Here is a 12,475-nt window from a genome sequence, read left to right on the forward strand (position 1 = left end):
CCATCGGCTTAAATCATTGTTCTGCTGTCTGTTCTGTATGTGCTGTGCTGTACTGCTTGAGACTGATTGGCCGGGGGCAAGAGGAGGACGAAGGAAATGTGTTTGCATGTGGAGTTTTACCCTAGTAAGATTTCTCTAGTTAAGAAAAACAAAAAACAAAACCCTTGTATTCCCTAGTAGCTGACTTAAAGCAAAACAAATCCCTTCACTCCAATTCTTGGATGACCAGTGGCAGGACAGCGTATTTCATGTCAACAAGCAAAATCGGTTCGCCTCATTGAGAGCAGGCCAACAAGGCAAAGGCATTTAACTTTACCAACAGAATTAAGGATTCAGGCTCTTAAAATTCAATCAAGTTCTAAAACAACAAACATCTGAAGGCACAAGCATTAGAACAGCAAATGGAAATAAACACCCAGTGCTGGGGTATCACATCACAGCATGAGGATAAGAATCTTTCTGAAGTCTTATCTTAATTAACCGAGCCAAAGACACAATCTCTGGAGGCTGGGAATTGGAAAAGAGGATTGGGAGGGAGAGATAAATGATTTCAGAACCTCCACGACCTGCTTTCAAAAGGCGTGCAGTGTCTCCTGCAGTCCGAAAGCGTGCCTGGAGCCCAGGAGAGAGTGTCCTGTCCAGGGAGGTCAGGAGACAAGGGCAGTGAAAGCCTCAGCTTGTTCTCTGTAGAACGAATCCCAGACCAACAATACTGATAGAACCCAAGTGCCCTAATCCACCCCTTCCTTTTACAAACTAGGAAACTGAGGCTCGGTGAGCTGCAGCAGCAGACCCAAAGCCACACAGCTAGTTAATGTCAGAAAATAGGGACAGAACCTAGTTCTCCCAATAGCATGTGCTCCTTCCCACATCTTGCTGCCTGATGTTGCACCGGAGCAGCTGGGAAGGGAGAGGATGCAATTGGGAGATAAAAAGACTTAGTCATTTATCAGCTAGAATTCTGAATGGGCAGAATTAATTTTTCTTTTCTCTGAAGATGCTCAAGAAAGGAGAACTTGATTTTAAAATAAGATAAAGAGAGAACAATCAGACAGGAGAGATAATATAAAGATGAAGGTCAGCTGAAAAACCGTACCTCTTTTTATCTTGTTAATGAATTTTTATGTGGGGGTAGGTAGTTTATGACAAGGCATGAAGGGATGTACACTCAAAAAGAGGCCTGCGTGCCCCCTGCCCCTCCCATGACTCCAGGCCTGTTATCATGCAGAGGTCATCAGTCCTGGGTTCTTGTGGATCCTTCCAGAATGTTCTATGCAAATACAAGCACACACACACACACACACACACACACACAACCTTCATTTACAAAATGGTAGCATGATGTTCTGCATTAGCCTGCACTTTCACTTGACAATATATTTTGGAGATGCTCCCTATCTCATCCCCCTCCAGAAGACAAAGCCAACAGCATTTCTTTAAAGACAACCATAAACCTCTCAGCAGTCACTCCTATGAAAAATACCAAGTTCTTTCCCTTTTTGGTCCACACATTACCAGGTATAAACCTGTATGATGTCTAGTTAGAAGGTCATTTGGTCAAATATCCAAGTGTCATTTTGTTTTTCAGGAATGTCTTTGTTTTTGTTAACACATGAAAAGTCTGAATATGTGTGTATATCTAAACGGATGTATGTATTTGTATTTAGACAAATAGGTAGACATGCATTCCCATAGATATGTAGCATACATGTGTAAGTGAGTGAGTGAGTGTGTGTGTGTGTGTGTGTGTGTGTGGCTTCCAAGGCCAACTGGTGCTATGTGCACAGGACAAACACCTGGAATGCTTCGTTTCTTAGAAATTGGCTCGTAAATCAAACATTCTGCGAGAACACAGACCTCAGATTTCCAAGGAGAGGTTTTCCTCAGCAGGGGCAAATCCATCTGCCTCTGGTTGAGGATCAGAACGCAGGGCTGGGACGGAGGAACCACAGAGCCATCTGGCTCCCCGGGCACAGCGGCAGCACAGGCAGCCGCGCTCACGTACTGCTAATCACAGCAGAATCCGACACAGGGATTTGGGGACCCGGTTTGGATAATGGAAAATACATTGTTTTCCCTCAAGTTGAAATTAAATATAATTGGTAATAAAATGTTAGGAATTTGAAGCTCTGCAGGAGCTAGAGAACTTTTGTTGCTTAATTAGGATTGTCTGAGGTGAACTTAGAATTTGATTCAGGCTGTTATTGTTGTAGATTGACTTTATAATTATTCTGTAAAGGGGGAAAGACCACACAGATACCTTTTAAGGAATCTGATTATGGTGGGTTTGGCCCGAGTCTGGATGGATTAAGCAAACAGGTGCTGTTTTTGCCAGCTCAGTAAATCGCATTGAGGGGGCAGTGGCAGAGGGGTGACTGTCCTTGCCCAGCCCGGGTATGTGCACAATCCAGGTAGCTGGACAGCCTAGGGAAATGGACGTTTGTGAGGCTGGAAGATGCTCCCTATACTAGAAGCTCTGCTGTGGTTTGGAAATGTGGAACTTCAGGCCTTTTGCAGTAAGCTTAGGGGTGATTTAATCATTTCTAAACCATGGTGCAAAGCACAGAGGGAAGGAGGAAGGCAAAGTTGTGAAGTTCAACGAGGCTTATCCTCCAATGTCATCCAGTTCTGCTTTCCTTTTTTCTTTTTTTCTCCTCCACTCACCCCTTCCTTCCTCTCTTCCTTCCTCCATCCCCACCTTCCTTCTTTCCTCCCCCACTCTCCTTTTGTTTCTTACTGGTATTTATTGACTCTGTCTTTATGCTGGGTGGGCCCTTGGTAGCCTATAGAGATACAAACAAACCAGAGCATACAGGGGCACCTTGGTGGCTCAGCAGCTAAGCCGCTGCCTTTGGCTCAGGTCATGATCCCGGAGTCCTGGGATCAAGTCCTGCATTGGGCTTCTGCTCTTCAGGGAGCCTCTGCCCGCTATTCCCTCTGCCCACTGCCCCCACCCCCATAAGTAAATAAAATCTTAAAACAAAACAAAACAAAACAAAAAAAACAGACCAAACCAGAGCAGCTTCTGCTCACCCTCTAAGTTACTCTCCAGACACCCCACCTAGCTCTGAGCTTCACCCTCCCCTTCCTCAAAACTCCTGATATGATTGACATGCTCATGCTATGATATAAGCATCTGATTATAATTGATACATTTAATCTCTGCTTTGTAGCTAGAGATGAGAAATCCTAAGTTAAAGAAATGAATGGCCAACAGTGGAAACTCCAAAGATCTAGGAACAGATTGGAGGCTTATAGAGGAAGATAGGGAAGGGGAAAGGATTCTTCTGGAGCTCCTGGAAACAAATGAAATCAGCGTCAGGGGAAAAAAAAATACAAGTTCTGTTCTCACCCTCAAGATTGGGCTGGAGAAGAATATTGGTTCTAATTCTCTGAATTCTGGGTAGGATGGGACCAACTAGAGCCCGGGCAGGCAGTGCAGTTATTATGGAGCCCTTTCATGAGTTTGGGAGTTGGAGGTCCTAATTTAGATTAGAACCCTGGCTCAGTCATGGATTGTCTGTGTGACGCGGGGAAAGTTACTGACTCTTTGACTATCTCTGTCTATGAAATGATAGGGGATCATTTGGATCCCCATTGGAAGGGGTCATTTCACCTTCCAAATAGGGAGTGCGTGCTGATTAAGTGAGTTCATGGCTGAAAGCACCTGCACATAGCAGGTGCTCCCCAGAGGAGGCATATTCCTCTAAACCCTCTCCTGTCCCCAGTGTGGGGTACTGCCTGCAGGGTTCCAGGGTGAGGGTCCAAGGCATCTAACTTCAGCACAACCCCTCACACCACACCGTGGTAGCTTACACCCCTAGAATGCAAGCTCATCAATGCTGTGTTTGCCTCTTCCTCAGGGAAGTGTACCGCGTGACAGAGAGCCTGCAGCGTGAGAAGTCGGGACTCCTGAAGCAGCTGGATTTCCTGAGGTGCGTGAGCACTGGTGTGTTCCCAGATCACATCCCAGGTGCCTTGGGTGGGAAGGGCCAATCTGAGAGTCTTCCCTGCCTACGTTCTGGGCAGTCGTAGCCGCTGGCAGAGTGCCCTCATTCGCCCGATCCCCAGCGTATCGTGTGTGGTCCATTCACACACACTCACATCCCTCTCCAGTCTGTGCCTCTGCAGGCAGCTCGGCCTTGTTCTTGGTGGCTCTCTCACAGCACCTTCTGTGGTACTTGCTCCCATAGGAGGGAACTGAATTTTATATAGCACCCTTTCATCTTCAACAAAACTAAGGAGAGGAGGGCAGTTGCTGATGGAGGAATTAACAGAGGAGGAAATTGATAGCAGAGAAATGAAGCAATTTACCAAAAGAGACACAGCTACTCACTGCGGGAGCCAGAATTGAGATCCATATCTGGCTGATTCTCTGGGTTCTTCCATATTCTCTTAATGTCTGTTGAGTGAGAAAATGAATCATGAATAGAGCACAAACAGAACAAAGGAATTTAGAGTCTCCTCAGCTTGCTAAAACTCACTGGAAATTCGAAGTTCATTGGTCTGGGATGTGCTCACCCCAAACCCCAAACCAAACTGGTATGTGGAAAGATGAGATTTTTCACTTTTGCCTGTGAGGTTTCCAGGTTGCAATATGTTCTGTCTGCCAGACACCTGTTGGGCATGGTGATGAGGCACGGGGACTTTGGGTTCTGATTTTTATTTTTCATTTATTTATTTTTTGAGGATTTATTTATTTATTTGGCAGAGAGAGAGAGAGAGAGAGAGAGAGCACAAGCAGGGGGAGCGGCAGAGGGAGAGGGAGAAGCAGGCTCCCTGCTCAGCGGGGCTCTATCCCAGGACCCTGCGATCATGACCTGAGCCGAAGGCCAGTGCTTAATCTGCTGAGCCACCCAGGCACCCTGGGTTCTGATTTTTAAAGTGCAGTGAGTGGACTTAAATCAGGGACACTCTGACTTGTTTTTAGTATTTATTTGTTTGTTCATTTATTTATTTAGAGGTTGAGTGGGGGAGGGGCAAAGGAAGAGAGAGAATCCTCAAGCAGTCTCTGCACTGAGCACGGAGCCTACGTGGGGCTCAGTCTCAGGACCCTGAGATTATGATCTGAGCCGAACTCCAGAGTCACATACTTAACCAACTGAGCCACCCAGGCGCCCCGGTTCTTATTTTGTTTTATTTGAAAGCAAGGTGAGGTTACCGTGTCTGGCATCTGTGATGCTACCCAATTGAAAAGTGCTCCCAGCTGAATGCATTTCAGACTTACTTCACTCAATACATGATTCAAACGGGGCTGCCCAGGCTGGGGGGATGGAATGGGGTTTGGATGTAGCCAAGTTCTAATCCATTTGAGAGCCAATCTTGATTCTTAGGAAGGCTTTGGTGGAAGGAAGAGAACAAGGACACGTTTTGGAGGGTTCCCCCCCCCTTTTTTCTATTGTACTTAGAAGAAAAGGACAGATTGAAAGCGAATGAGCAGAAGAGAATGACAAGGCAGCTTTCTGCATATGGATCTTTTTGACAGAGACTAGCATCTGTGCAGAATCACATGCCTGAAGCCTTTCTGTGCTATTGCTCGCTTACAAGCTTTGAGTCTCCAGCCAGTGGCAGCCCAGATACAACGGAGAAGGCCCCCGTGGCAGATTTTTCCTCCACAGTGAAATCACCGGGTAGTGACAGAGAGCATGGGGAAACTGAGTCAAGGAGAGAGCAAATGCTGGGCAAGGGCTAGCATGAATGTGGAGTTGAGATTGAGGGGAGGAAGCAGGTGGAATCAGGACAGTGGCTGGGATGTGACGGGCTGAGGAAGGGGCAAATGGAAACAATTTCAGGACACTTAGGAACTTGTGCTTTGGAACCTAGCACTGCCTCTTATGACCTTCTGCGACCTTGGGCAATTTTCTTGGGAGTGTTAATTTTCTCATACCTGCCTCCCAGGCTTCTTTTGAGAATCAGATGATGTGTATGAGTGACTATATGCACGGAGATGGCTGCACGAAGCAGGAGACAGCACAGCATACTCCCTGATAGAGACGGGGCTTCCCAGAGCCCTTGAGCCTTCACCCAGGTGCAAGGCTGCTAGCCTGCTTACCCCTTACAGGGGTGCCCTGGAAGGAGACAGGCAGAACCGCCACGTGAGCACATCTCCCATGCCCATCCGCATCCACCTCTTGCCTTCTCCAGCGTGGTGGACCATTGCCCCCTACAGCTGGCTCCCAGCTGTGCACTGGAATATCTCACCTTTGTCGAGGACTATTCCAGCATGCATTCTCTCTCCTCCATGGTCAGTTGTGTCCCTTTGACATCTCTTACCTGGTATCTCCTGTCACCACTTCCCCATCCAGCCACTTCTCATCTTTTTAATGGCTTTCAAAAGAATTGCTTATGTTTGCATTCTGTCTCCATTCTTTTCCTCCCTCTTGACGCACTAGTCAGGCTCCTTCTACCTCGATTGCACTGGAAGTGAAACCAGTGACCTCCATGTTGCCTAAAAGAGTGGTCAGTTCTCAGGGCCTCACTCTTGTGTCCAGTAGTGTATTCTTAGCCCAGCATCTGTACTATATAGGGCTCTGTATAAAACGTGAGTCAGATCAGGACACTCTGCTGCCACTGCCCCCCCATGGCCTCATGTCTCATTTGGAGTAAAATCCCAAGTTCCTACAGTGGCCCACAAGACCACGAATGGTCAGGTCTCTACTTGTCCCTCCACCTTTCTCTGATGTCATATCCTAATGGCTCTCCTCTGAGCACTCTTATGCCCTCCCTTCTGCTCCTCACACACATCCAAGAAAGCCTGACTCCAGGCTTTGCCCTTGCTGTCTCCTCTGCCTGTGAAGCTCTTCCAAGCTCAAATACTTGCATCGCTCCCCTCTCCTCCTCAAGCTTCAGATGCTGTCTACCTGAATGCCCTGCTGAAACACCACTGCACCCTCAGACACTCTTTTCCAGTCCCTGGTTTATCTCTCTCAATAGCAGTGACCTCTGCATTAAAGTAAAATTTCCCAAGGACAGGAACTTTTTCTTTTATTTGTTGGTTGTAACCTTGATAGCTAGAACCCTGCTTAGCATGGAATGGGTGCTCAGGAGACAGTTGTTGAGTGAATGCATGCATGCATGAAATAAATGGTCCAGAGAGAGTGCAAGCACCCTATAACAAGTTCACAGGTGCAGCTGGAATTCCTGGTCACCCCCTGATCCTGAAGTGCAGGATCCTGAAAGGCCACTCTGTTTACTCCCTGCCTCCAACTGACTTACAGCTTGACAAACTAACCTCTGTCATAATCCCTAAGGAAAGACATTCTACACTCACTGCGCCTTCCACGTCAAGCTTTTCTCTGCACCTCTCTCACTGGCAAACTGGCTGCTATTGGCTTTATTCACTGCAAACGCCGTGTCTGAATAGATTCCCTTTTTCCATCTGCAGGGAAAGAAACAAGCACCTTCGGGATGAACGGGACATACATTTTCAGGTAATTGCTCTGTGATCCTTTTCCCGACAGCATTTGGGTTCACTGGTAGTCAGAGCCCATGCTGGGACAGGCCCAAGAATGTCCATGACGTCAGGCTCATTTTTTTAATAATAAAAATGCACAGGGTGGCCTACTGAGTAGCAGTGTGTGAATTTTCTATGAAGTAACACACTTTCCTCTTGGCATACAGAGACTAAAATATTTGGGAGGATCACAGATTTCCTGGACATGGAAAGCCAGGAGATGGCACAGTTAAAATGTCATGATCACTTTTAATGAAAATGCTCACAGGTTTTTCTTTTCTTCATTAAAATTTTTATCTCTTGATGAAAATTTTGCATTCTTATACCATCATAGAATGAATTAAAAATGTATATTTCACTATTACCATAGTTGATTTTAAATACATATATTTTACCCTATGGGGACCCCTGCTCCTCTATACCTGAACTTACATACTCTCCCAAATACCACAGAGTGCCATATCAATTTATAATAGGTCTTCACTTTGAGCCACATTGAACAAAATCCAAGATTCCATGCTCTCCTACTCATCCTCCTCTTTAGGTAGGAGTCACTGGATGCTCTGAAGGGAAGGAAAAGGAGGGCAGGACTCACTGATGTAACTTCCTAATCATCAGGATCTAGCACATGGTGAATTTCCCATATGTCCTGGGAAAATCATTAGCTTCCCCAACCATGATCCCAACTCTCACATGAGGAAAGGGAATTCCTATCCTTTTCTCCATATTATAGGGATTTTTGAGAAAAACTCTTGGAAAGAGGAGGGTCATGGTCTCTGGGCTCTGAGCTGGACAGTGGCCTGAATGTGGTCAGCATAAGGTGGGTGGTTTGCTATGAATTAGGTCTGGCCTGGTTTACAACTGCAAATCCCTGGGGGGAACCTTGTTATACCCCTATTTCTTTCCTGTCACTGATTGGCAGCAAACTTCTCTACCGCCCACCTCTATGTACTATCAGAGCAACACTTAAGCCTACACGTTTGTTTGATGATGATAATAGTTATAATTGTTTTAGAAGTAACACTGAATTTATTTTAAAACTTAAAACCAAATGTCACCCTAATTCCTTGGCCTCACTTCCTTTCACCTGCCAAACTCATTTTGCTTTGAAAAGGGAATGGAATTAAGAAGCCTAGTGGGGAATAGAAGAAAGAGGGATAAAATCATGTTCATGCTGGATAATAATTAAAGATTAATTTGGAATCATTATAGCCATACCTTCAGGGGCCCTGGGAGCACTGCAGCCCCTCCTTCTCTCATTAAGAATCACTGGGAATTGTGGGGGATGATTGGTTAATGAAAGATTCTTCCTGTGATCTAACTCCCCCTCATGTCCTGGAAGACATCTGCTGGGGAACATTGTGAGCAGGGCTGCAAGCCCCCACTCACTGCAGGGCACTGGCCTAATCGATCCCCTGAGCTGGTCTCTTTCTCATCTCTGGGGCTTTGGAAATAGAGAGGAGTTGGAGCCAAACCAAGGAGTGTGTTTTAAAGATGCACAGTTGTTTCTGCCCATAAATACTTCCCTATGCATTCCACATAATCTCTTCTCCTTGTCATCTTGCAAATCGTCAGTACTCCTGTGAAGGGTAACGGGGTGGACTCCAGTCTCTAAACTGTGTATTGAATCATTGCATTGGATTATTGGGTGGGAGATGGAGGGATCCTGAGGAGAAGACATAGCAAAGGGAAAAAGTAAGAGAATGCTCACAAGGAGACCAGCTGGCACCTCCATCTTGGACTTCCTAGCCTCTAGAATGAGATTTTACAACTTTTCATCCGACAAAAAAAAGAGGATCGCCTTGAGCCAGAATATACGTGAGTCCTTCCACTGTGAAAGTTACCATGAACTTGCAAAACAGCTTTCACAGCAGGAGGAGGCAAGAGAACAGGCATGCTGAAATGAGCACTTACTTTTGGCATCGATCAGCTTCTCTCTTGGTGAAATATCAGAAGAAAGTTGCTCCTTTACTTTGGCAACATCCTTTGGATGTAAGAAGTCAAATAAACTTCGTCCAGTCAAGCTAGCCTATTTATAAGGTAGATGTTCATTTAAATTCAGTACCATAATTTTTCTACATTTCTTCATATAAACATATGGTAAATACTGTTAAAAGGGTTTTCTTAAGCTCAAAGATACATCTACCACACTGTGTGACATAAACTTAGTGTTAAAAGCTCAGTGATACTTGTAGATAGAAATGCATGCACACAAAACAGATCTGGAAACACACAATGAACCCTTGTTAACATCCCCCAATTCACTTGTTACTTCTAAATCACATTATGATTAAATTTTCTTATTCTTGATAAAGGTAAAGAGATTGTATTTATAAAAAAAAAATGTCCTGGAAAAGGGTGTGGCCACAATGCTCTTGCATCTTCAAGAGATACTCAGGACCCTTCAACTTCTCCTTGACCAACTCATGAGAAAAGTGGCCCACACCCTTTGAGCCATGTCTTCATGGTTGGAACAGAAATACATAGAGAGGAGGTGCAGGAGGGCCTACAGGTACAGGTTGACCAGGTAGTTAATGGCTGCTTCCACCTTGGTGGAATAATTCTGACAATCATGGTTAACTGGTAATAAGGAGCAAAGCTCAAAAAACTTAACTGGTTTCAGAGGCCGAGGATAGCTGAGAAATAGCTCTTATGGCAACTAGAAAAGAGGTTAGAGGGTGGCCAGAGGCTGGAAATAAGGGTGTCCCTGGGTCTGTTCCATCCCAACACTGTTGGAAGCAAGAAGTAGATCAATGGGACTACTAGGCATACTTCAGTAATATTAAGTGAACATTCATTTCAAAAATCAAGTTGCTTAGTAGGGTCACAGGCTATAGGCTCCTGAGGGAGACCTGCAGTATAGACCTTGGGTAGAAACCTGAGTTGGGGATCCCTGGGTGGCTCAGCGGTTTAGCACCTGCCTTCAGCCCCGGGCATGATGCTGGAGTCCCGGGATCAAGTCCCACATCGGGCTCCATGCATGGAGCCTGCTTCCTCCTCTGCCTGTGTCTCTGTCTCTCATCTCTCATGAATAAATAAAATAAAATCTTTAAAAAAAAATTAAAAAAAAGAAATAAAAAGAAACTCTACGGAAGGTGCAAGCACCTCTAGCATAGAGCTTGCCTTTAAAAAAAATTTTTTTTGAAGAAAAACATTTTTTATTTTCGAAACTTTGCCATGAACGTACATACAACACTAAATTAAATTAGATCCCTTCATGAGCTGCCTGTCTGTCATGAAGCACATATGAAAAAAACATATGTAAGCTTTAGGGTAAAAGTTAACAAGGAATCAGAGTATCTTCCAAAAAAGGGGGGCAGGGGAACAGTTAAATTAAAAATCATAGCTTTCATTTTATAAAAAATAGTTTGAATAATCTTCTTATAAATGTTTAACGCTTACAAAAGCAGGAAATACATCTAAAATAGTCTTTTTAACACAGATTCATTAGTACATTGTGGTTATGGTCAGAAAACAACTAAAATGGCATTTCAGTAGTCTGCATTCTCTTCTCAGCAAATTCCACATAGAATTTAACCAATTTGCAATTCAAAATAAGATTTAACTGCCAGCAAGGCCAGACTAGTTGTAATTAGTACCTGAATATTAACCTCTGTTCCATTTAATATATTGTACTAAAATTTTAAATACAGCTCAATGATAGTACTGATAACAATACTTGACTGCACGGTTACCACCCATGACTACTGCACTGAAAGCTAAAATATACTTTGGTCAGTAAATTAAAAAAGATATAAATCAAATAATAAGGCCAGAAAACTTGTTTAAGAATCAGTTTCCTGACCTTAAGTAAACTTCAAATACATCGACAAGGCAAGGAAAATATAATTAATTATACAGAGGTCTCTATTTTTTAATCATTTGGCATTTTATATTAACACTTTCCTTGTTTAAAATAGTATTTTATACTCTCATGCACTGATTATCATAGCTGTCTATGTCTATTTTTTTTTTTAATTATGTAACCCCAAGTACAGTTGAGGGAGGGCTACTAATTTCCAGAACTCTCCCTGCAGAGGAGACCCTGCAAACCAAACAGGCAAATGATTCAAGCCAATAGGGGGCCTCGCGGGAGGAGCTAGCTTTCAGATGTGCCAGGGAAGGACCAGGGGGTCAATGCTGGGGCCTTTCTACTGATTGTACGGCCCAGTGTGAGCTGTAAGTTCTATTTTTTTTCTTTATGCCAGATATGGTTATATGAACAGCTTTCAAAATGAGAAAGAAAGCCTTCGCTTTTGCTGTACTTTGCTTTTGTGGGATCCTCAAGGCCTTTCAGAGAGCTGTTTCCCACAGCAAGAGAACAACAGAGAAATCAGTTGTACTTTAGAGCGTGGTGTGTGGGTCTCTAACTTGTTCAGGTGGAAGAGCTCCCTTACAACTTGGCAAGATCCTGGCGATAAAAGGCAGTGTTGGAGGATGGCAGTGGTTGCAGGTTTTTTTTTTTTTTTTTTTTGTTTTTTTTTAGATCCCAACCAAACTAAGTGAAAGTCGTCTTGTACTGAGAAGCCAAAACCAAAACTTCTAATTTTGGAATTTTGTTTAGAACCTGACCTGTGAAGGGGGGAAGTGGAGCCCTTTTGGGGCTCCACAGTAGGGCAAATCAGCAGGTGTGGATCTGAGGGCACTTTGTGTTTCTACAGAAAGATAAGGCGGCCAAGGCAAACACAGCTGCTTCCAAAGCAAACTGGAAACAGAGATCTGGCTCTGTGATAGGCAAATATGTGGATGGCAGAGGGATCCTTAGGAGGTAAGTCATCCTGGATTTCTTCATTCATTATGTGTTCCTTTGTCTTGCACCTCCTGGGAGATGGCTCTGAGCGCATAGGTTGGCTCTCAAGAAGTGGCCCCAGTGGGGAAGCCCAGAGCCAGTTGCACTCACTCCCCTTGAATCTCAGAGGACATGTTCCTTCCTGTTCTGACATCCAGGTGTCAGGAGGACTGCGCAGAGCAGATCTCTAGGACAGGACATTGTCTTCTAGTATGTGCCTGCAGATAGGAACC

At 44.5% G+C, this 12,475-nt stretch overlaps 1 protein-coding gene across 6 annotated transcripts in view; it reads left to right on the forward strand.

Moving 5' to 3' along the window:
* The window catches only part of CRACR2A (calcium release activated channel regulator 2A), a 144,345-nt gene that overhangs the window by 89,608 nt on the left and 42,262 nt on the right, over nucleotides 1-12,475 (forward strand). For all 6 annotated transcript variants that reach the window (XR_007406620.1, XM_049102983.1, XM_035707280.2 and 3 more), the window contains 3 exons: nucleotides 3,864-3,935; nucleotides 7,385-7,430; nucleotides 12,115-12,221. Coding sequence is in view for 5 of the 6 variants with exons in the window: in XM_049102983.1 (XP_048958940.1) it covers nucleotides 3,864-3,935; nucleotides 7,385-7,430; nucleotides 12,115-12,221 (225 nt within the window). In the remaining variant the exon portion in view is untranslated. The remainder of the gene's footprint in view (nucleotides 1-3,863; nucleotides 3,936-7,384; nucleotides 7,431-12,114; nucleotides 12,222-12,475) is intronic.

This window comes from Canis lupus, chromosome 27, assembly GCF_003254725.2.
Source record: "Canis lupus dingo isolate Sandy chromosome 27, ASM325472v2, whole genome shotgun sequence".
Classification (NCBI taxonomy): domain Eukaryota; kingdom Metazoa; phylum Chordata; class Mammalia; order Carnivora; family Canidae; genus Canis; species Canis lupus.